Raw genomic sequence first — 26,118 nt, forward strand, 5'->3', positions numbered from 1 at the left:
TCCTTTAGATAAAAGGATAACATCAACATAATTTCAACACTAAAAGAGAATATTAACAAAAGTGCATAATAATTATATGTACATTAAGACAATTTAATTGATAAACAGCCCTATCCATATTCTACTGCGTTTTTCTTGAATTCATGACAAACTCTTTTACCTATTCAGCAAAAACAGAATATCAATATATAAATTTGTGAAATCCACATACCTTTTCTACCATCTCTTTGCCTACTTGTTCATCATCATGAAACTCCTGGTCACAGTTTAAGACTAGCACAGGTGGTGCGTTAGGAATTCTAAGTACACAGGTTAAAAGTCAAATCTGTAAATACATTTGTATTTTGACTTACGCTACTTCATTCCTAACTAGCCACTCGTCGTGTCTTTCATGTAGAGCTTCTAAATAATCTCGTGTCACAGTACTTTCCTATTTGTTATGCTAGACTAACGCATAGCGAATGATAACTCCACTATGTGTACCTCAGCACGTTTTCTCTTCTGAAGTCTGTCATAACAAATCTAAAATAGTGTACATAATAAGCATTAACTAGGCCTGCATAGCATATTACACTACCGTGATTATAAAAAGTGATTTAAAATGAAAGAAGGCTCCAGTGATGAAACAAGATAATGAAACAAGATAATAATATGAATGATGGTGGGAAGAATTCTACATGGGCATGTTACCACCACCATCAGCAATGCCAAAGTAGGCACATAGCTACCATCATTCATATTTATTCTTTTTATTGCTGGAATTCTACTTCATTTTTAAATTAACAATTAGAAGGAAAAATTTTAAATAGTAGTGAAACAAGGGAGCCAGGGAGGTTGCCTACACCTGCAGATATATACTAGTAGACATTTTTTTCCTTCTACTTGTTTATTTTTTGATGACTGGTGAACCCATGCAATCTACGTGCTGCAGTATGCCAAAAGGTACCTGTCAGCCTGAAGTGACATTTAACAGTAAAAAAATGAAGCCCGTAGCCTTAGCAGTTATTGAGTTATATCTGTCTGAAGTCAGCCAGCAGAAAATTCCACAAAAAAAAAATATATATATATATATGTGATTTTATTGCAACTTATTGGACGCATTTCAGGTCATACTAAAGACACTTTTGAGCTTGGTTATATCTAACCAATACCGCCAAGGCACCACGAACATATTGTGAGACTGATTTCTGGTTAGTATTTTTTGGTGAGAGGTTACAAACCTCCATGATCCCTAAATATACACCACTACCATACTGTATGAATGTTTTTAATTGCATTTTTGTTATAGCATAGCTGTATGTGGCTATGACTGCTTTATTAGAGTATCTCGCTGTTGAGCTACACACTCAACATAATTATTTAGGGGCATGACTCAACACCATGTCTGATTCTCTACAGTAAAATAGCTGCTGATTGCAGCTAGATCGTTAAGGGGCGTATTCACTCAGCTGTGATAGTTAAGAGAATGGCAGCGTATTTGGTATGTTCTAATAATTTAAGGGCGTGGTCGGATGCAAATGTTTAATAAGTTCTTCCTACAGCAGCCTAAGCACTTCAAAGAGTTTTGTGGCATCTAAACTAAGGAAAGTGGCGATACAGAAAATTAACGCCTCGGTATGATTTCCTCGCATGAAGAAGACAACCATGTATGTAACTGAAGGTAAATGGAAAAGCAAAGTGCAGAAGGCAGACACTTGTTGGCACCAGTAAAGGTACATGCCACCAATTAATTTGTTATTATGGAGTGAATGGTGGCTGTGCACTGCTTCATTTAGCTTCCAGCCTAGCAACTGTGTACAGGTTGGCAGGCAGCCAAACATCGGGATTTGTCAATTTTTAAAATTTTAATGTCCAGCTATCTGTAAGTGTTTTCTTATTTGCAATGCTGGATTTGATGATAGATGCACAAAGACTTATTCCATAATATTTCCTTATTCCATAGTATGATATTTCTAATATGGTTTATAATGGCAGCATTTTGGCTGGCATCATTCAGTTTAGCCTAATAAACAGTACTACCATACTGTTGAGTTCTAAAAAAAATCCACATACCTACCAAACTACTGCTAAATGCTGTCAAAGTCAGGGCCTGGAGAAGCAAATGTACACCTATCAAGTACCTAAAGACTGCTGTGAAGTTGCCACCTTATACCTTTAATAAAATTAGTCTTGCAGAATGGTATATACTGTACTATGGGTAACTACAATACTACAATAACCGACTGCTATGTTAGAATATTTCATTAGAGTACTTGACTTTTCCATGCTTTTCCATGATAATTTGTGACCACATCTGCCAAAACTCAGTATAATCGCACATTCTTTGATATATCTACTTAGCGGCCTACTTTATTCCACGGACTGGACTGGATTCGCGGACTGGACTGGCTGGAAACAGCTTTAAACAATAATCCAGGCATTATCCATCTCTTGCAACACTGGAGACACCAATATCGAGCTATAACTGCTGGTACTGCTCTTCCTTGCAAGTCAGATAACACTAGCGCATGCACTAATCAATTAGAATACACTTACGATACACGTGTACTTGCAGTGATAAAGCATGACAGAGGCTATTGTTGTAGCGTACATGTTTTCCTTTGTTGCTTCAGTACTTAACACCAGCGTTGGGGTTGTAGTGATGAGCCAGATTATTTGCATAGCCCCATCACCGCAACCTTGCCTGGTGGTGCCACCTAGCTACCTGCTTACTGGCTCATCTATACAGCTGTAACACTAGTGCTAAAACAACAAAGGAAAACATCTACGCTACAAGAATAGCCTTTATCACGCTGTATCACTGCTAGTACGGCATGTATCATATGTGTATTCTAATTAATTAGTGCATGTGCTAGTGTCTTGATTTGTAAGGAAGAGGCAGCAGCAGTTGTAGCTCGATAGTGGTGTCTCCAGTGTTGCAAGAAATGGATAATTCTTGGATTATTGTTAAAAGCTGTTTCCAGCTCAGTCCACGAGTCCAGTCCAGTCCAGTCTGTGGAATAAAGTAGGCCCTACTTAGCCAAGTACATGCTCTGGTAAAGTATCAGCCTCATATGTCTTGGAATTACAGCTCTACAAAGTAGCAATGATAGAAAGATCAATTTGTACAGCAAGTAAAGGAAAATTACAGGCACTTACTATAACAGTTTTAACTTACAAACACAACAATACACTGAGTTGAGACTTGCACCATCATGTTCGGCACTGTTGGTAAGTTTTTTTTCTTGTATCACCTTTCTTCACCATAAACAAAGATGAAACAGTGAAGAAAGATTCATCACATGCTAGTAGGCAAATAAAGAGTTTTTACTATTAGCCTCTTTCTTCACAAAGAACAAAGCACTTAAAAAATAATATACATGTATCTTACCCATAGTAAGCAATACTGTAAAATTAAGATTGTGTGATTATGTTGGAGTTTTGCAAATCTGGTCACATTTGCTCTGGCAAGTATTGAACCTAAACAGTGGCAGATCTAGGGTTTTTTAAAGGGGTTTCTGAAAGTTGGTATAGCTGAATAAGGCATCAGATGACTTTTTTTTTTTCAGAAAAATTTGAGGTTTTAGAAGCTCTGAGATTGGATTTTAGGCTACTTTAGTTAGCAATTGCAATAAATCCAATGCTTTAAACTGTAAATAGCATAGCTAACTATAGGGCAAAGATGGTGACTATAAGCTGTAGCATTGATTGCTCTATTAGAGTAGTTGTTTGACTGTTCTATTAGAGTATCTTGATCATTTTTAATGCAGTGGGAGATGAAAGTGAAGTGTTGCTGAGGGTTTAATAGCTATAAATGGTGTGAGTTAAGTGCAGCTGCATGCATGCCACTGAAATACAATGGTATATAGTTGCTTGATATGACAAATTGTCAGTACAACAATGTTTATGTATTTAGAATCCCACTGAGCTAAATTTAAAAGGGGGTTTCGACAGAAACCCCAGAAACCCATCTAGATCCGCCACTGCTAAAGGATATCTTCGTACATAACAACACAATAAACCGAAACAAAAGATCTCATCACCAAAATGTCGCTTTTCTACCATAATAAATAAAACACAAACAGATAAACATCACAAAAAAATGTGTATTATTAACACTGTACCAAACACTCCAAACAAGCACTGTGGGAATAGTAGCTATAGATTGTAAAATGGTGAGATTTATACTTACTACAACACACTTCAATAGAACAATCAAAGTATGTAATGCAAAAACATTGCAAAGTCCATTTCTACATGCCATAGTGACCTCTCACGTGTATTTGAATATATGCAAACAAAAGATATGCTGGACACCTGGTCCAACAGCCTGTTATATAAGGTATGTTTGAAAAGGTGCAGAAAGGAAAAAAATTCAAGACAGGACCTGGGCAGACTCGAACCTGCAGCCATCCAATTAACGCTCAAACACTTACAGAAGTGTGCCAGGCAACCGGGATATTTTCTCCTTGACATCAAATGCAGCAGATTTTTATTAGTTACAATATACCCTATACCATGTTATAGTAGCAATAATACAAATACACAAAAAAAATGGCAGATGGCTTTACTTTTCTGTACCTTAGGAGATGCTCGAAGGTAGATAAAACCATCAAAGTGCAATGGTAGTGTATCCATAAGAAACTTGTGCCAGTCACAATAGACATCCCATTCTGTCTTAGTGAACAGTCCACTAATGTAGCAATTCCTTGCAAAGCAAAACCTGATTAAGGGTTAACAACATGTATTAACAAGTCAACGCTAACTCAAAAGACTTGTTAAGGTGGTGCTGAACCAATTAATGGTAGCCATACAAAGTTAGCTGGATGGAATTCCTGTGGTAATGCGCGAACAAGCGCAGAAATCCATATACCACAGCGAAGCACCTCAGTGGACTAACAGAACAAGCTGTCAGACCACCCAGCTGTCAGACCACCCAGCTACTGCTGTTGACACAACTAATGTTATTCATGCTCAAAATTATATACCACAGACCCTCAAAGGTACAGACATCGAGTAAGTGTTGCTCTACAATAGTATGCTTAATTTTTTCCAATTCAGGCTTGATGGAGTTTTTGCCCAATGTTGTAGTCCACAGGTGAACATTTTCACTACTTTCCATGTTGTTGTTATCAGTGAAAAGGAAAGCATAGAGTTCTTTTACAAGGTGAGAAATGGTTGGAACTGAAGTGGCTTAGCACCTGGTTGTAAAATCCATTTGAAACTTCAGAGTTATATAGGTATAAAATGAAGGAGTGTTATTTCACAAAACTTTGTGTGCTAAACTAAAGTATCACAACAGCTGTTAGGCATACATTAAGTTGTGCACTAGCAAAGTTTTGGGCCACCCTAAAATAGCTTATTAAACGCGTGGGTTGAAACAAACTGTTTGGTACAGCTGGACTTAATCGGTTCAGCACCACACACGTGAGTACTATAATCACCCTGCTAAAAACCAGTAATTGTGCTATTTTAGAACACGCCCTGCCATTAGCCAAAAGCCAGCCATAGGGCTTCTGATTTCCTGTATGGTAGAGAGTCAATAATCCCAACATCAAAATGACTGTTTTATTAAGCAATAACAGGTGTATGTTTTACTAGAGTAATTGAACATAATATATTTGAATGTATTTTGATTTATTGACCCTTCACTTTAATAGTTAAAAACCACAAGTGTGTGCTTACATGTGCGTTTGTCTAAATCACAAAATAATGTAAATACACTCAAGCAGTCAGTGTGAGAGAAACAATAGCACTACAAGACACTGCAATGAACTTCTGCACCAATAAGTTATTGGTGTAACAAGTCTCTGAGAATGAATCCCTCATGGAGTTCTACAAGGGTTTATCAGTTTGAAAACTACATTTTAGGTTTCATAGTTACCGAATAGCTTTTTCAAGTTGGAATGGGCATATGTCATGCTCATACGAGTATGCATATGGAACAAAACAGCCTTGGAAGTATAGTCCAGAGACTAAAACAGCAAAAAGACACTTCTGCGCATCTTTTTCTTTATTTAAACTTTGGCAATTTGTGAATTCTAATATTATGAAAATAAATGAATTAACCAAATTGTTGACTGCAATTAAATGGTTAATTGAAATTTCTTCAGTAGATGTTTTGTACATCAACTTTTTGTTAAAGCCGTGCATTATATTCTAATCATAATAAACAAAATAGAATGCAGCATGGGAGAAAAATTCTTCTGCACAGGAAAATTAAGGACCAGATTCATGATCACTAAAGTTTCCACTTCAAAGATTTGCACATATAAGATAGTTTTATTACGTGGGCTCAGTTAGGTGTTTTAAAACATCTGCCTATGACCCTACAGTACATAGACACTATATATAGAATGAACAGGTATGTAGAATTCTAGTAAGATGGAAACTGGATGAGAACAACCAGTGAAAATGTTTGATAAAGCTCATTATGTCAATATACAGGTTGGATTTTACAGCACAATGATTCTTTGCAGCATTGCAATCAAAACACTCTAATAGAGCAGTCGCCTACATTAAAATACTCTAATAGAGCAGTCAAAATGTTTTGTAGATAACTACCCTACTGGATTTACCCTACTGAATTGATAAACTATAATTGACATGAATGTTAGCTACTCCTCTCAACCACAAAACATGAAGGGATTTACAAAGTATTTGTACCTACAACCTCAAGATAAAAAGTCACATGATGGGATACGTGGCAAGTGCAGTTATGTGTCAAGCTGAGGTGGTTCCAATGAAGAGACTAAGGACAATATGAAACTCCTCTTGTAATTATTAACAAACAAACCATTGGACAGAGGAATAGGAAGCAATACAGGCCACCTAAAATTTTCTGACAGGTTGTAAGATGTCACATTAACACTTTTTTTAGTATTGGATTGCTTGACTACTCTAGTAGGATATTGATTTTCCTGTGATAATTAACTTTGGCCTGGACTGCAATGCCCCAACACCAAAATCATTCCCTGACAACAATCACACAACAGAAGGTTAAGATACGCACTATATACAGTAGAACCTCAGTTATCTGGACCCCACTTATCCGGATTCTCAGTTAACCAACTACAGAAATGACTGCTCTATTAGAGTAGTGACTGTTCTCTATTAGGGTTGTTGAAATTTTTAAAAATGTTCTTATGCTATTTTAAGGTTGTTTATACACAGTTTCAGGGATATGGGCTTTTCAGACTAACGGATCACCCTGGTCCCAAGAGGTTCAGATAACTGAGGTTCCACTGTAATAATCATACGCACCACTTTATAGTCTTCATGATCACTTACTTGTCACTGTACACAGATCGCTCAAAAAATTGTACAGAATTCTCACTTGTGATCAGGTCCGGTGAGAGTGGCCTTAGCTGAGCCCTCAATCTACTAATGCAGGCATACGTCTACAGTATTGACACAAATGCAAGTGATAAAAGGCTATTACAGTATTATGTTTGAGTATTATGTCAACCGGCATGTGTACTACTAGAGTAATTGAACACAACTCTGTATACGTTTATGAATGAATGACTATCTGATTTTACGTACTTGTCAGTTATACAAACACCCTTTCCCACATAAAATAGTTCGTAAAAATGACTCTCCACTAGGGCTGAGCGATACTACCGTTTTAGCGATATTTTGAAAGAATCGATATCGCAATATTTTGTTATTAACTATCGTGATACCATGCTTGTACATTACTATCATTAAAAATCCATTTGTTATGCAGTAGTTGGCTAAGAATCCTTGTAAATGATAAAGACCACCCATCTGGTTTCCCCTGCAGAGAGGTGTGAACACCATAACAACCTCAAAGCATGTGTTACAATAACTTACTGTAAACAAGGATGATAGTGGCTATAGTTTGCTATCACCTATAAGGACTTCCTGCAGGAATGCTAAGCAATACATTATGTGGCACCAGCTATGATTGACTTATTTGTAAGTATCGTGAACTATTCAGTATCGTGAATAGTGGCTTTAGTATCGATCGTGATACTAAAATGGCAGTATCGCTCAGCCCTACTCTCCACTGCACCAAAACAAAAACTATCCCAAAACACAGAGCACCCCCAATGCTGCCTAGTTAAAATCCTAATAGAAGAGTCAATTTTACTAACATTAAAAACATTTTGACTGACCAACAATTAGAACTAGGTGTGTGTTTTATTAGAGGTGTACTGATAATCGGATCAGCTATCGGCCTTGTTTTTGTATATCAGTATCAGATTGGTAACATGTGTAAACAAGCAGCAGATACAGATATACATAAACCTTTATGGGTACTTGTGCTCTAATTTATGTAATGTCAGCTGTTGATTACAGTCCCACTCTGTCTCTTATTACTGTATAACCGGTTATTTTCAAAGGAGTTTAATTTTCGAATTATTCAAACAACACAGCTTCTATGAAAATTTAACTCTTTGAATATAAAGTTGCCTTGTCCTAGGCCTGACGAATCCTGTCTACTAGCTAACAGAAACTTCACATCTTATTGTCCCGGGTAGAAGAAATACAAAATGAATAGATATCTCATTCCATACCTGGCCAACAACTTAACTTTCTTTAGTAACGCCACAACCAGTGGCCACACCCACGGTAAATTGATTGTAAAGACTATTCATTTTGTATTGGCAAAACCAACTTTCCCAATCCATATTTCTTTATAAAATAAAAATTCAATAATTCCCTAATGACTGTCTCAATTTCTATTGTACCACTACACATGGTCGCTGTCATCACTTAATTTTATAATGCATTTACAAAGTTATCTTAGAGGCACTACACACGAAGGTAGAATATTCGAAAATTAAACCGTTGAAATTTATTATAGCAGCTGCTCTTTAAAAATTTCCCCTTTAAAATTAATCTGTTATATGGTAACTAAATTTAGAGCACAAATTATTAGAGAAAATGTCCATGCTACCATATCGGATTGGCATTGTTTATCGGCTTGATAATAACAATTTATATCGGTTACCAGAATATTGGCTAAAAGTCATATCGATGCACATGTCTGTTTTATTAGAGTAAGTAAAATGCTTTAATAAAGTAAATGGACAGATTAGAGCATTGTAGAATATCCTTAGAGCATTGTAGAATATTTTTAGAGCATTGTAGACCAAATATGCTTCCCTGGATACTTTGTACAATTGAGCTGGCCTATACAGAACAGTGTTTAATCAATTACGCACTCTTTAGAAATAGTCTTTACGTGGCATTAGTTTGGATAGTTTACTCTCCACTACATAAACGTACACACAACTTGTATCCCATGCAACATTATAATTGATGTAAAATAATAACTCAATACCATGAATTGCCACCTATGGCAGTATAATGGCACCAAAAATATGATCTCAATGAAGTGACTGATTAAAGCACACCTTAACTGTGTTAGGGACCTAGGCCACTATTAATGAAACAATCTTATTAAAGACTTGGGCGTTAAGTAACCTTACACTGCATCAGCATATTCCAAATATCTAGTGGTACTTACAAAATAAAATTTAACATATACCTACACAAAATTCCACAACACAATTAATTTACCTGAAATGTGTAGGCCCATCTCTTTGGGTCTTTGTAGAACATATCAAGCAAGTTGCTGCTATAATGCTCAGTTGGCTTACTCATATCCTAAATACATACGGTTTATGTAAACAGCATATATACTGTTAATTGTACTCCATTATACATATTGCTAAGCAATATTTAGCTAAACCACAGTATCTACTTTGATACCGTCCAACTGCTTTGACTACCGCAGTACACTGTACCGTGGATTCTAAAAATTTCTTGTATAATAGTTAAAAGTATATATATGCCTGTATGGAGAAATCCTATTGAGTAGATAGGGATATATTGCAATTAGTATTCTGTTGTTAGTGATGATGGTTGGAAGTTACTTCTGCATCATCATATTATCAAACTAAGATATGCCAATAGTTTAGATATGCCACAATATCAAGTTGACAACATTGTACTGCACCTCTTATCACAAATAGAAACTGCTCAGCACTATTGGTATTATAAATCCCATGCAAGTTATATATGACAGGATGGTTTCCACTAGTCTCGTGAGCACAGCCAATTTTTTTTCTCGTGTGGATTGTAATGTTTGCCAATTTATCGTCGACAGTATCAAAATTCTGTCAGAGCCAATCAAAACAGTTGGCCCATAAAATGATACAACACCACTTGGGATAAAACAACTGTTACTAAAGTGTTACTTATAAAACAAAACAAAAAAAAAGAGCAGATTAGTCACCACTATGTAGTGATTGTACATGCATACCACAACCCAGAATTTTTGGCCACTCCTTGCTGCTATACTAGACAGATGCTGAAAGCATGTTGGGGCGAGCCTGAGTGTTGTAGTATGATGATTGTAGGTAACATTGTAACTACATCGCAAGCTTGTTATTTGAGGAAGTTTGCCTCAAAAATGGAAATATGCGGTCAGCTGGAACCAGCAAATTAAGTGATTAATTGGCAAAGACTACTCAGCTCAAACCATTTTACCTGTAATATTTAGTAGACTATAGTTAAGTGTTGTACTGATTATATACATTTCTTCTCATATAGGTTATGGGACACTTCTTCAGCTACAGATTGCTGTCATCGCAAGTTTTACAGAGACCACTGACTTCAGGGGCTACATTTGTTTTGTGTTGTATTATCTACTTTACCAGTTTGGCACTGGAGGGTGAACACAGAAGGTTGAGCCTGTATGAGGTGTTTACCACGTACTGCTGGATATATAGCCAGCAGCATATTGTACGCATTAATAAGTTCTTTGTAATGCTTTGGGTTACGAGGAGTGGTTATAGTTTTGGGATAAGCAATGAATCAAATCACCTTGAAAACACAAATTGAAGATGCCAGATATCAGCACATTTCTGTAGTATTGCTTATGAAGCTGGGGAATTGCTCTAAACAGACATTACACAACACATTCTGTAGTGTCGCAAGACTTCTATGGAATTACTTCACTTTATGAATTATGTCAGGATAATTGTCAACTGTAATGTTTGGGATATGAATATTCATTGATGGAGATGACCGAGTAGCATCCTGCGTTATCCTTAGACCTTCTTGGATATCTTCACCCTGAAGCATCACTGTATCTAAATATCGTCCACTTTCATATTGTCTACGGCTAGCCAACCTACATAAAAGTGAAGTCAAAGAGGCAAAGATAATAGAAAACTATGAAGTATCACCAACATAATAATTGGTATGGTATACAAAAATGTCAAAGCCTGGAAATTGGCTGACCTCAATTGTCTTTCTTCATCTGTTTCCATGTCTCGCCTTAGTCTATAATTCTGCCTTCTCCTGCTGAGTACATCATTCCTCTCTACACTGCCAGTCTGTTCACTTAAAGCCCGACGCCTTTCTCTCTACTGCTGGTGTTGTTCTGGCATCATAGCAGCACGCCTACGTCTATCGTATTCTCTACGTCTGGCCAGTCTATATAACAAAATTTCACTAACATGTAATTGCCCAGTTTATAGACCTTGACTTCTCCTCTTTAGTCTTTCTTGCCTAACAGAATCTTCATTGCTGGCCATAGTGTCAGCTGCTTCTGAACAACATTTGGAACCACATGCCGTACCAATTTCCATGTTTGTAAGGTAAATTGTCGGACACGCGACGCTCGTACAACCACCCGCATCTACACACAGTGTGGGGCTATCCGTGTTTGTAAGGGAAATTTTCGGACACGCAACGCTCGTACAACCACCAACATCTACTACACAGTGTAGGGCTTTCCGTGTTTCTAAGGGAAATTTTCAGACACGCGACGCTCGTACAACCAACATTGACTACTGACTAGTGTGGGGCTTGCTCAGGCTCGCTTTAATAAAAGTTTTCCTCTTTCAGAGGTAAAAAAATGAGTCGACCAGACCTGTTTGGACCAAAATTTTTGTCCTTATCATGAAGGTCTTTTCTATTGTGTCCTTACATTGGGGAGGTTGTTAAGAGAAGTTACACTATACATCAAACAAGGTTATAGTTCTTTAACTAACCAACCATCCAACTCAAGTGTTATGATGACAGAAAGCATATGGACGACGAAACAAAATTGTTAATATACCACTAGAAAGTCAAGCATGAAATAGGCTTCATAGTTTTCACCTTCATACTAAGAACTTTCAAAAAACGAAGTACAATAGCTTACCAAAGCACAGTCTTATAAACCTATAACTCTAGGCTTGTATAAAACTATGAAACTGCAAAACCACAACTACTCAATTAATGCATTGCTTAAAGCATCTCTAAAACCACTCTTAATGCAGTCCCAGTGTATAAATGGCCACTATAGTACATATAATGGGGGATCAATATTCAAGTCATAGGACCACCTTCATTGCATTTTAATACTGTGGGACTGTATATGTAAAACTCACAGTGTGAAATGGTATAACCTGTACAACTTGAAATCCAATAGGTACGGCCAGAATAAAAAAATGCAACTCAGGAATGAAGCTTGATGGACATAATTATTCAGAATGACTGACCCTTCAGTATAACATAGCTGGCATGATGTGTCTGCATCCTAGCTACACATAGTCTCGCGGCACCCGACCCTAAAAAGAGGGTCTGGTGAAACTGTGTACAAAGTTTGGCGCAATGCGGACATTTCAAAAGATTCGTGGCTTACGGTTAATTACATCCGGTGACTCTGCCGCTTAAACTCATTGAGAAAACAGCCATACAATTCTGTTGGGTTCGTTTTAATGTTGAATAAATAAAAGTAGCGCTATTAGTTTGGTGATTCTGTAAGCAGATCTGGTTGAATGGATGTTGTGACGTAAACAGTGCACGTACGTAACACGTAAAACGTCATCCAATAAACATTCCAGAGCTCAAACTTTTTGTACAGAGTTTCACCAGACCCTCTTTTTAGGGTCGGGCACCGCGAGACTAAGCTACACACAGATGCTGATAAATGACACTGCCTATAATATAAATACCTCTTTGTCAGATGAAATGCTTTGCCATTTGTTAATGGGCTCACTCACTAGGACTGCCTCAGGATAGAACTTTCTCAGTGACTCAAGGAATGTCGACTTTCCAGCGGCTATAAAACATTAATGAAACTGTGTGTTACCCATAGTGGAGTCCGCTCAATACCGATGTTGCCTTCCACTGCAAATCTTCTTAATGCTTGTAAATTCACGTGGTTGCACGCCATTCACTTTCCACCGCGTAAACCAGTGCTCTAAGATCTGCGCATGCTCAGTGTTATTCTATATAATGCTCATCGTGCATGGCTAGTCGGGATGGGTAAGCGCAAACATCAGGACGAAGACAGCGACAACGAGGAGGGTACAGTGGTAAAAAAAGAAAAGGCTGAACATATAGTCGTTGATGAAGAAACACCCAGGTTAGTTTATTGGCTGATTCTTGATAAAGTTGTTAACTCTAGCCAACAATATGAAAATACTACCACTTTAACATAATCATAGTGTAGTGCACTCATAAGTAAATTGGTGTATCTTTCATAGCTGTGCCAAGATCTCATATTATACAGTTAGTCTCGTGCCCAGACCCGCATTTTCCTTTTATAGGTGGAAGAAAAAGGGTCTGGTGTATAAACTTCAATAGTCATCTCACTCAGAATCCCCAGATTCTGGGGATTGTTGTGAAGAGTTGTGAACAAAATGTTTTGTTGTTCCTTACACCAGCTGCAACTACTGAGAATTAATTACTACAACAGGTGCATGAAACAAAAAAAACATAATTTTTACTTTGTTTGTGGCTTGTTTGCAACAATGCAAATGATCCTCAGGATCTACGAAATGGTAATTGGCATTACACCAGATTTTTCCTTACCCAAATACAAGAGAGAGAGACTAATATACAGTGTTAAGGGTTGCTTCCCTAATATTGTGAATTCTTGGCTGCACTGCATGGATCTACTGTAACTAATAACCCTGTAATACAGCACTTGATCTTTGGCATTTTGATCATTTTACACAAAGTACTATGTTGCACTTGAGGTCTGATAGTCAATGGTCCCTACCAACTATAGTTTGTAAAAAAAATCCTACTGGTTGTGGTTTGTAGACTGCAATGAGTGCATTTTAAGCTATAACGTACTGACTGCTGTACAATATACAGTATATTGGTTTTATGCAACATTGCACAAGTGCTGGCAGCTAAGACACAGCACCTCACCTAATGGAAAGACACTTCACCTGTATGTAGTTCACCTGGATTCTTATAGCCTAAAATGTAATTTTGGGGTACATTATATCACCAAACATCACCATCATCAATACGTTTAGCAAGCAACTTTAATGCAGTCAAATCACCAATTTAATATTAATATCAAATTTTCCACATATACGGGTGAACATTGTTTAGGCAGCATCTTTGAACTTCCAACTAAGAAAACAAGACACCGAGTTCTATGTGGGTACAGTACATTGCTAGTGTTTATACGTACAAACACATTGAAGATAGATACTATGTGCTAGTTTTAGTAGAACTCTTTACTATACTGCACTTGTAGCTACAACCTAGTCTCGCGTGGCCAGACCCTTTCCGCGCAGCCGCTTATCGATTGGAAATTATAAGCGCCGCGCTACAAGGGTCTGGAATAGTTCACGAACATGAAATTTTTCGACACGTTATTGGTGACAATTGATTGATTGGGTAACACCTAAGATACAAAGGTACAAAATGCAACGTGTGTTCCCTTGAATCTATAGTCTGTTTTGATCGGAAAATCCGCTTAAAACCTTCCGCCTACTTTCCTTGTAACTCGAGATGAACTGAGCTTGTTTGTCTTTATTCAGCCGTACTTGTTGAAGATTCAGTAGTGGGTAGAAGGAAAAATCTACACGGGTCGATACTCGTCATCCCCAGAGGCCTTCTTCAGCTCGTTCTTCAGTAATCAGATCACTTTGGCGATTAAGGGATCGCGTGAGCCAATTTACACTCCCCAACCACTGGGGATTGTAGATTTTTTTAAATACATGAACTATTCCAGACCCTTGTAGCGCGGCGCTTATAATTTCCTATCGATAAGCGGCTGCGCGGAAAGGGTCTGGCCACGCGAGACTAGCTACAACCACTCTTTTATCAGTATGACTGTATAACATGGTACCATCAATACATTGAACCAAGACCATTTTTCACATCACCATTCAGTAGTTGCAAGGGAATCTACTGGTTAAGTTGAAACCCTTTCCAAAAAATCTTGTATTATACATTTTTCATCCTTCATCAATTTGTGTGAAACCTCTGATTTCTTTTATACAAACACTTTCAGCATTCGATTGTGGGTTTTAGTTTCCTACCATAACTTCCACATACACACTATACAATACATAGCATCACATCATTAGAGCATTGCAGACACACTAAACCTTGTGAAACACATATTTCACTACCTATTTGGCTCACCATTTCCTACTCTTACATGTGGTTCAAGCAAAAGGCGACTGATTACAAAATTAAATATGTAAATAATGAATTGTAAAAATTTCAAAAAGCAAATAGAAAATGCTGATTAAACCACAAAACAAGAAGGGATCGCTGAGGTGGTAATGTAAACCATAAATCACTATTTTGACTGCCTATCAAAGTCAATAGGGTTTTGTGTCTACTTCATCCTTTCAAGTTGAGTCAAAACACCATAGCTATTCACAACTCACCTCACAACCTGTCAATCCATCTGAATTTGATATCAGTAACTAGGGTTGGGCAATATGACGATATATCGTTGTTTTCGTGATAATAGGATGATATGATAACTGTATCGAGGCTATTTTGATATGGTGTGATATATCAAGTTCATGATATATCATGATACATTGCTTACAAAATGAAATATCATTAATGTAGCTGTCTTACAAATGCAGCAAATTATATTTAATATATGGTTGTATGTAATTATTATAGCTTAATGGTTGTTTTTGGGATGGATTATGTAGCTATAAAATGGGCACGAGTGCTCTGCCTGATATAGATGCATGAGCCTGAGGGCCATTAGGCCCGAAAATAAGTTCGTTTATACAGGCAAAGCACGAGTGCACATTGTATAGCTATTATGTACTACTCACCTAATAGGTGGGGAGAGTCTCACTAGACAGCTGCACCTCTTAGGTTTCTAATATCGATTACGGGTGACAGCTGAATGCTGTGGTGACGTTCCCTCTACAATACCTCAGCCACCTGAGATAGTGAAAGCTAGTATGCTATGTGCTATATATATATAGCACTAACCTGTGTTCGCTGTTCGACTCTCATCGTGCAGTGCTCAGCATACGTGATCACTCGACTGCCTGTGATTCTCTAGAGCAAAAAAAGCAACTAATAGACGGTTTGAGTAAACTACTAAACAATACATAGTCTAATTCTTACTATCCACACTGGCTAAACTCAAGGTGGCATGATAAAAACTGGTTGCAACAATCGAACGTAATGGTGAGTATTATTTAGAATATAATAGTTTTATTAGGTCATTGTTGAAAGCCAACGAGGTGGCCACAACTCTAGTCTACATATATATAAACGTACTTATACACCTTAATAGTGTGGTGCCAGATTAAACCGTAATCCACTTTTTTCATTCACCATTGGCTGCTTGGTAAACATTATACGTATTGGTGACCTTATGGCCTATGATTGACTTTTACATGTCAGGCTATAAAAGAATTTGAGTGATCTGTGAGGTGCCTTTCCACCGGGAGCCTGTATTCCGCGGAATAGCAGAATAACGGAATAAGCGAAAATCACATTCTAAATATTTTGTTATTGTTTATAGCCTCTATAATGCTTTAATATACATTCCTCACCTCGTAGAGAACACAATCACGATGGCTGCGATCCTCGGGGCGATCTTTAAATAGGATATGTACAAAGATATTCACTCTATAACAATTTAACTACCATCAAATACACTTCACTACACAATCGCTAGAAAACTAGAAGTTCAATGTGCTATACTTACTCATACCAGCTGTCACACACGAGTAACTGCCCGAATTTATTAGAGTTATATACGAAGTGTTAGGGACGAGGTTAGAGCTCTGATGTTAAGAGCTGAAAGCAGTATTATCCTCCGAATATATTTGAAACACTTTAGGAAATGGTAACAGAGTTAAAGGTCAGATTATTCCATGCATGCAGGGTAGCTACCTAGGGGGTGGATTGTTTTGTCCTAAACTATTCGGACAGTTAGCTAGCTAGCTCCTCGTGTGTGACAGCTGGTATGAGCAAGTATAACAAAAAGAACTTCTAGTTTTCTAGCGATAATGTAGGGAAGTGTATTTAACAGTAGTTTAGCTTAGTTAGATTGTTCTAGAGTGAATATCTTTGTACATATCCTATTTAAAAATCGCCCAGAGGATCGGTGCCATCGTGATTGTGTTCTCTACGAGGTGAGGTATGTATATTAAAACGATATGTACCACTCTGCGTGGGCAGTTCAAAGGCACCGCCAGTGCCATAATTTGTATATTGCACTGCTGCAGACCGCAGCGAGTGCATTATAACTTATAACGCACTGGTTGCGGTTTTGTAGACCTCAACGAGTGCATTATAAGTTATAATGCACCGACCGCAGTGCAATATACAGATATGGCACTGGCTGCGGTTTTGTGCAGCATAGCACAAGTGCCGGTGGCGAAGACCACTACGACACCTCATCTAATAGGTGGAAAGACACTACACAGATCACTCGAATTCTTTTATAGCCTGACATGTAAAGGTCGATTGTGGGCCATAACGTCACCAATACGTATAATGTTTACAAGCAGCCAATGGCGATCGAAAAAGAGATTAAACTGTAGTCCACTTCGACAATGACTCAATAAAACAAATATATTCTAAATAATACTAACCTTTACGTTCGATTGTGGTAACCAGTTTTGTCATGCCACCAGATTCGAGTTTAGCCAGTGTGAATAGTAAGAATTAGACTAGTATCGTTTAGTAGCTAGGTTTTGTTTACTTAAACCGTCTATTTAGCTGTTTTTTTCGCTCGAGAGAATCACTATGGCGATTAGTCTGGTGCTTAGTCTATATGGCACGCTGGCATGCTGAGCATTACATGATAGAGTGGAACAGCGAATGCAGGTTAGTGATATAATTATCCCATAGCGTACTAGCTTTCAATATCTCAGGTGGCTGCAGTACTGCAGGGGGAACGTCATCGCAACGTCAGGCTTGGTTACCCACAATCGATGTTAGAAACCTGGCCTTTATAAGTGTTACAGCTGTCTTGTGAGACTCTCCCCACCTATTAGGTGAATGGTACATAACAGTTATACAACGTGCACTCGTGCTCTGCCTGTATAAACGCACTTGCCTTCGGGCCTGACGGCCCTCAGGCTCATGCGTTTATATCAGGCAGAGCACTCGTGGCCGTTGTATAACTATATAATAGAGGCTATAAACAATAACAAAATATTTAGAATGTGATTTTCGCTTATTCCGCTATTCTGTATTCCGCAGAATACAGGCTCCCCTTTTCACCTATTAGGTGAGGTGTTGTAGCGGTCTCGGCTGCCGGCACTTGTGCAATGCTGAACAAACTGCAGCCAGTGCAATATCTGTATATTGCACTGCAGTCGGTGCATTATAACTTATAATGCACTCGTTGCGGTCTTGCAACCTGTGCATTATAATATAAAGTACACAGAAAATTTTGGAATTTTCAACTAGAATAGGGACCATAGCACATCGATAAAAAGTACTGAAACAAGGTGGAGTAGTGCACAATATTAAATAACAGTAAAACAATAAGAAGTGTTATATCCCTACTGTACATTTCCATTATGAGCACAGTAGGGAACTAGGGATATAGCACTTCTTATTGTTTTACTGTGATTTAATATTGTGCACTACTCCACCTTGTTTATGGTCCCTACTATGAAAATTCCAAATTTTTCTGTGTACTTGTTTGTTAACTTCTTTTGTAAATAATTATTATATATGACTGGTGAACCCACGCATGCTGCATCTGAAATGGCGCCGTGCACCCCAATTATCCTCTGAAAAGTGAAGTATCCATTACGCTTCGTTGTCAGCTATGTTCATCCCGTTACGCAGCATTCCGAATCAAGAACTGTTCAAAAGCACCTCTGCAATCCACACATACCAAAAGAAATGGTGCTGTGTGCCCAGTTATATCATTTATCGTCTGAAAAGTAAAATATCCATTACGCTTTGTTGTTGGCTACACGTATGTTCAACCCGTTACACAGCAGTATGAATCAAGAACTGTTTGAAAAGTACCTCTGCTATCGGAATAGCCACTATGACAAATACGGACGATTTCCATTACGAAGGGAAGCTATCGCCAAATCGCTGTCAGCAAAGATGAATGGAACACAAAGGAGGACACTGGTAAGTCCATGAATAATGCATTGTACGTACTGCGGTATGCCAAAAGGCACCTGTCGGGCCGAAGCGACATCAAACAGTGAAAAAATTGAGCCAATAGCCTTAGCCATTATCGAGTTATGCTTGTCTGAAGGCATCAGTCAGTCAGTTACTCAGTCAGTCAGTCAGTCACTAGAAAATTCTGTTAAATAATTTTTTGAAATACCATAGCAACTTGTTGAAAGTGTTTCGGGTCGATCTGAAAGCTTGTTTGAGCTTAGTTTTACCTAACCAATACTGCCTCATCATCATCAGGGGAAATTGAGGCTGTTTTTGGGTGATATTATTTCGTGGGCCACGCCTACTCCTTTGTGGTCCCTAGCCCTACTACACAGAACTATCGTACTGTATGATAATACACTCGCTACAGTCTGTAACAGTGCCATATACAAATTATGGCACTGGAAGTGCCTTTGAGCAACCCACGCAGAGTGGTACATACAACAATACGAGTTATAGAAGAACTTGCACTTATTAATATTTAAATACACTGTACATGGTATTTCTAATTTACATGTAATATTGTGATAACATCGAATATCAAGATAAATACATACATGATATATCATGGTGCACTTTTTTCAATATCGCCCAACCCTATCAGTAACACATATAGTCCCTTCCTTCCAGGAATAAATATCTCTTTCCTCATACATGTCATAAAACCACCATACCCACACAACAACTGGAGATGTGTAGCTGCCAAGCGCGGCTACCAGTTCATATCATGTAACACACTAGAATTATCCTACACTTAAAATGACAGCATAGAATTAAACATGCGTTCACACATACTCTTTCAGTGTACAATATAAGGGAAATTATTGCTCGGACGGAATGGCCAATCAAAAGTAAATTTGATTGGCCATTTCTGAAATTGCATGGCCATAAGATAGAGATGTACTATCCTAGTGTGTGAAGCACACCCCGCAGTGCGAAGCACAAGCCTTCTGGGGGCATGCCTCCCCAGGAAAGTTTTGGAAAAGGATCACTCTGAGATTGAATCTGAGACCACTTTCAGCTACTTATCACTGCACTTTATGCACATGCATTTTACTGAGAATTAATTGTTTATTAGTAATACATGTACAAAATTTGTGTTGCTGCTGCATACATATTTTACAAAAAAAGAATTATGAATCAATGTATTGTACAGGCTAAATGCTTTGTTACAAGTGGTGTTGAGTCAGCACATATTGAATTGAACTAGCTAGTGCTAAAGTTTCTCTTGTGAATAGCAATAGATCAAAACTTACTCTCGAACTTTCCGTGTGCAGAACACTTTTATCACGTGACTTTCATTCCACTTTCTCCAGCCAGTGCATCTCTACAGGTTATAACCACGAAATGGCCATCTTATACTTAATATCATACCTCCACTTCGCAAGCATTACTTTCTTTTCTTCTTTTGGAAGGCGCCACTCGTGTAGTCAGTGTAGTGATTGCTTCTTCACAACATCGACAGTAACCCACAATGGATAATTTGGGTAAATACTAGGTGCAGTGCTCTAGCTTACGCATGCGCATTGAGTCGATGCTTCGACGGGATCGAGACTTCACGTAGTGATTAAATAGCTTCGGTAAGGAAAGTTAACGATACGACAATAATAGTAACTATAATATTACATGTTATAAAGACTAATAATAAAGAATTACAGTTGTAAAAAAATTGATCGGCACAAATGGCCGACCAACAGCTACATTGATCGGTCAACAGCATCGCTTGGTCAGAAAATGGCCGAGGGCCAACCGTTATATTGTACTCTGTCTTTATATACACACTCCACATGGCATATGCACCCTCATTACGTATTCCGGAAAGAGGTTATTTTCCATCTAATTCGCAAGCTCAACCAACATAAAATACACTTCTTACGTTATAGAGAGATTGCTACTAGCTTAGATTACCACATATTGACTATGAAAGATTGCAACATACAAACACATTAACAGTACTGGAGTATTTGTGTACTAGTTTAGTAGAACTCTTTCCTATAGCTACTACAACCAGTCTGCAAAACTCCTATCAGGTATGACCATATTTGTCATTAGTAGCATCTGTATGGTACTGTCAGTACATTGAACGAGGTCCATTTTTCACATCACTATTCAGTAACCAACTGTTCAATTCTTGCACAAGTTACAAGGGAATCCACTGGTTAAGTTGAAACCCTTTCCAAAAAATTTACATTTTTTATGCTTTATCCTTCACCATTTGTGTAAACCTTTGTGATTTTTTTATACAAACACTTTCAACATTCAAGTGTGGGTTTTAATTTCCTACCACAACTTCCACATGTACACTATACAATACACAACATTACATTAGAACATTGTGTACACACTAAACCTTGTCAAACACATATTTCACCATGCTAGGTGACTGATTACAAAATTCTGAATTAAAAATTGAAATTTGACAAAAAACAAATAGGAATTGCTGATTAAGCCACAAAACAAGAAAGGATTGCTAGTGTGGTAATGTAAACCATAAATCACTATTTTGACTGCCTGTCATAGAGTTTTACATACTCTAAAACTTAATGATTGCAAAATAATTAATGACGTACGAAATATTAATGATGTATGAAATATTTATAATGCACTTGCTGCATTCTGCAGTGCAGAGTATGACACTGGCAGCATCTTTGAACTTCCAACTAAGAAAACCAGACACCCATATTAATGGTACCACATTATACAGTTGCTACTACCGTGACAAATATAGTTACAGTCATACTTATAAAAGAGTGGTTGTAGCTACAAGTGCAGTATAGTAAAGAGTTCTACTAAACTAGCACATAGATACTCCTGTATCTTCAATGTGTTTGTATGTGTAAACATTAGCAATGTACTGCACCCATATAGAACTCTTTAACCAAGACCATTTTTCACATCACCATTCAGTAACCAGGTGCTACAAGGGAATCTACTTGTTTAAGTTGAAACCCTTTCCAAAAAATGTATACTTGTATTAAATTGTATACTTTTATTCATCCTTTACCAATTTGTGTGAAACCTCTGATTTGTTTTATACAAGCACTTTCAACATTTGGTTGTGGGTTTTAGTTTCCTTCCACATACACACTATACAATACACAACATCACATCATTAGAGCATTGTGTACACACTATAAACCTTGTGAAACACGTATTTCACTACCAATTTGGCTCACTGTTTACTACTCTTACATGTGGTTCAAACAAAAGGCGACTGATTACGAAATTAAACATGTAAAATATTGAATTATGAAAATTTCAAAAAGCAAATAGGAATTGCTGATTAAACCACAAAACAAGAAGGGATCGCTGAGGTGGTAATGTAAACCGTAAATCACTATTTTGACTGCCTATCAAAGTCAATAGGGTTTTGTGTCTACTTCATCCTTTCAAGTTGAGTCAAAACACCATAGCTATTCATAACTCACCTCATAACCTGTCAATCTGAATTAACTAGGGTTGGGCAATATGATGATATATCATTGCTATCGTGATAAAAGGATGAGATGATAACTGTATCGAGGCTATTTTTATATGGTGTGATATATCAAGTTCATGATATATCATGATACATTGCTTACAAAATGAAATATCATTAATGTAGCTGTCTTACAAATGTAGCCAATTACGTTTAATATATGGTTGTATGTAATTATTATAGCTTAAGGGTTGTTTTTTTTTGGATGGATATAACAATACGAGTTATAGAAAAACTTGCACTTATTAATATTACATGGTTTTTCTAATTTGTATGTAATGTCGTGATAAATACATACAGGATATATCGTGGTGCACTTTTTCAATATCGCCTGACCCTATCAGTAACACCTAGTCCCTCACTTTCAGGAATAAATATTTCTTACATTATAAAAAGATTGATACTAGCTTATATTACCACATATTGACTATGAAAGATTGCCACATACAAACACATTAACAGTACTGGAGTATTTATGTACTAGTTTAGTAGAACTCTTTCCTATACTGCACTTATAGCTACTACAACCAGTCTGCAAAACTCCTATCAGTACAAGTGCAAGAAAAAATTAGGAATTTTCCATATGAGTAGGGACTGCAGCAATAAAAAGCACTGAAACAAGCCACTGAGACAAAACACAACTGAATGATTGCATTTTAATCCCTACTTTAACCATAGCAGGCTAAAGTAGGGATTAAAATGCAATTATTCAGTTGTGTTTTGTCTCAGCGGCTTGTTTCAGTGCTTTTTATTGCTGCAGTCCCTACTCATATGGAAAATTCCTAATTTTTTCTTGCACTTGTTTGTGTAGTTTTTTTGTAAATTTTATTGAATAACCATATTTAGTAATTCACCCACCCCCCACCCCCCAATTCTCGAAATACATGGCTAAACGTTCCTAAGGATGCGGATTTTTAACAAACCGCTTTAAACAACACATTACCCACAGAAGTATCTTTTCAACTGCTTTATAGTGTGTCTACAGTACTATTTTCCACTAACTCTCACAACAAAGCCTCAGGGCTGCTCTACTTTTAGTTCGCGTAAGTACAGGTCACGCCCACTTTCTAGACGACGAGATTTGCGAGCCTATGAGGCCTACTACGGTGTTTTTCAGTTGTAGCACGCCTGAATAGAGTGCTCTGGGAAAGCTACCCATAGACTGTAGAGAGGCACCATATACAACCGGTTTTTAAACTCGGAAAAGAAACCACCTTCGAGCCAAAGCAAACACTCTAATCCTTACGCGTGTAGTGGCGATGTTGAACAGGCAGCAGCTTATCCCAAGGTGTATCCCAACATTAAAATCACGTGCTTGCTACAATTATGCTACACGTTTATTCCAATATGTTGGGGTTGTGTGGTGTGCGTGCTTTGATGGAAGCCGCACCCATGAGAGATGGCCACGATAAAGAAGGATCAAAGATAAAACAGTAAGACAGTAGTGCACATCGTAGGTATTTAATATTGTGAAAGGTTTTTTCTCCACAAAATTTGAAGCGTTTCCGCCAAAGAAGCAACGCTGTAGCTATAGCCAGTTTCCCGCTACGCTTGACTGAATGCATCAGTGAGGCAGTGAGGCAGTAGAAAATTCGCTAAAATATATTTTTTTAAATTTCGTAGCACCTCGTCGCAAATGTTTTGGGTCATTCTGAAGACATATTTGGGCTTGTTTATACCTGACCAATACTGTGAAATGGCCATGGAGGATTTCTGAAGATGATTTTGGGTAGATTTTTCTTCGTGGACCACGCCCACACCTTCATCGTCCCTACTATACAGTACTATTATATAGGGCTACACCGATTCTAGCATTGGTATTGGTATCGGGCTGATACTGTTGTTTTTATGAAGTATCGGAATCAGCCATTATATTGTTGCAGATACCGATTCTTATCACGTGCGAGAATAAAATAATGTTTGGTTGTACTTGCTTATTTTACTAGCACAGTGGACGCCTAAAAGCATCAAGTATAACACTAATAGCTAACTACCAACAAAATTACTGATCTATGAAAATTACATGTGAAAATGCTTTACTGAGAAAAAAGATCAATATACTCTAATAGAGCAGTCAATAACTCTAATAGAGCAATCAGGTAGTAGTGATTGTTTCAGTATTAGAATACTGTGTTTTTGTAAGCACCATTATTATCTACACTTCTCCAGAAGAATACTCCACTGGTTTGCATTTCAGTGACTTCTTTCTTTGTGAATCTTGATTGGCTACTTCATTATAAACATGAACCATACTGAAAACGAGCCACATAGAGACTATATACAGAAGGAACATAAATATTTGAATTTATGCAGTGCTATGAATGACCCATCATCCTTAGAATAAACTCTGAGTTTGCAATTAGGATTAATTTTGAAGGTCATTTTAAATTATGATCATATTCCTTAAATTACATGCACTTAAATAACTGATTTTGGTACTCATGCTTTAGTGAAATTTTCTGCAGTGTCTTTTAACAAGCTCACTGCAACTATGGTGCTTTATGATACCACATAATTAACTCACTATTTCTTCTTTTATAGGAAACACAAGAAGCACAAACATCAAGCAGCAGATGAAGAGCCTTCTAAAAAGAAAGTCAAAGTAGAGAGTGAAAGTGAAGGAGTTACAATACAAGTCGAGGATGAAGCCACTGTAACAGACACTCCTAGTTATGCAGAACTAGCATTGCGGGTCATTCCTATTGCTAAACCACTTGCCAGTGAAAAACTAGCCAGTAGACTGTACAAAACTGTCAGAAAAGCTGCTAAGAAAAAGACACTGCGTCGTGGTGTCAAAGAAGTCACAAAGAGTCTGAGGAAAGGTGAGAAGGGGTTTACAATTTTGGCCGGTGATATTTCTCCATTGGATGTAATCTCACATATACCAGTTTATTGTGAAGAACAGAAAGTTCCGTATGTGTTCATCCCATCTCGGTATGACCTTGGCAGTGCTGCTTTGACCAAGCGGCCCACTAGCATGGTGCTCATTAAACAGAATCAAGAGTATGAGAAACACTACAAGAAATGCCTAGCAGAAATAACTGCATTGCCACACCCTTTATTGTAGTCTAGAATATACTAGTTGTGTGTATGTTTTGGCATTTTATGTAGCTAACAAATTGTAATCTTAAGGTACTATCCAAACAGTGTATTTGACTTGTGGGATGTCCTAAATACCTACTTAATACTGGGAGTACCTCAATACCTAAGATATTTGCTTCAACTCTTCGTGTTTACAAAAATTAAACTTAAGT

General features: G+C 37.5%; 2 protein-coding genes and 1 long non-coding RNA gene across 3 annotated transcripts; 1 reads left to right on the top strand and 2 right to left on the bottom strand.

The window, feature by feature from the left end:
- Positions 1-13,255, bottom strand: LOC136243211 (deoxycytidine kinase 2-like). The gene is made up of 9 exons (XM_066034730.1): positions 13,123-13,255; positions 12,963-13,069; positions 9,532-9,618; positions 7,270-7,379; positions 4,561-4,702; positions 484-522; positions 354-430; positions 212-299; positions 1-160 (listed from the first exon to the last, which is right to left on the bottom strand). Exons 1-9 carry the CDS (start codon positions 13,181-13,183, stop codon positions 122-124), a joined length of 750 nt encoding a protein of 249 aa, XP_065890802.1. The 5' UTR covers positions 13,184-13,255; the 3' UTR covers positions 1-121.
- On the bottom strand, positions 10,864-12,046 carry LOC136243217 (uncharacterized). The gene is made up of 3 exons (XR_010694792.1): positions 11,501-12,046; positions 11,260-11,454; positions 10,864-11,149 (listed from the first exon to the last, which is right to left on the bottom strand). It is a non-coding gene; the product is annotated as an uncharacterized lncRNA (long non-coding RNA).
- LOC136243212 (H/ACA ribonucleoprotein complex subunit 2-like protein) lies at positions 13,217-26,008 on the top strand. The gene is made up of 2 exons (XM_066034731.1): positions 13,217-13,375; positions 25,406-26,008. Exons 1-2 carry the CDS (start codon positions 13,224-13,226, stop codon positions 25,929-25,931), a joined length of 678 nt encoding a protein of 225 aa, XP_065890803.1. The 5' UTR covers positions 13,217-13,223; the 3' UTR covers positions 25,932-26,008.
- Positions 26,009-26,118: the final 110 nt, after the last annotated feature.

The sequence above is a fragment of the Dysidea avara genome, chromosome 13, assembly GCF_963678975.1.
Source record: "Dysidea avara chromosome 13, odDysAvar1.4, whole genome shotgun sequence".
NCBI classification, from domain to species: domain Eukaryota; kingdom Metazoa; phylum Porifera; class Demospongiae; order Dictyoceratida; family Dysideidae; genus Dysidea; species Dysidea avara.

Bases quoted from the DNA above. Each gene is read 5' to 3' on its own strand.
- LOC136243211 (XM_066034730.1), bottom strand. From the start codon at position 13,183: ATGGCGTGCAACCACGTGAATTTACAAGCATTAAGAAGATTTGCAGTG. The intron at 13,070-13,122 runs GTATTGAGCGGA...AATGTTTTATAG, and splicing joins TGCAGTGGAAGGCAACATCG to CCGCTGGAAAGTCGACATTC. The intron at 431-483 runs GTACACATAGTG...CATAACAAATAG, and splicing joins AGAAGAGAAAACGTGCTGAG to GAAAGTACTGTGACACGAGA.
- LOC136243212 (XM_066034731.1), top strand. From the start codon at position 13,224: ATGCTCAGTGTTATTCTATATAATGCTCATCGTGCATGGCTAGTCGGG. The intron at 13,376-25,405 runs GTTAGTTTATTG...CTTCTTTTATAG, and splicing joins GTTGATGAAGAAACACCCAG to GAAACACAAGAAGCACAAAC.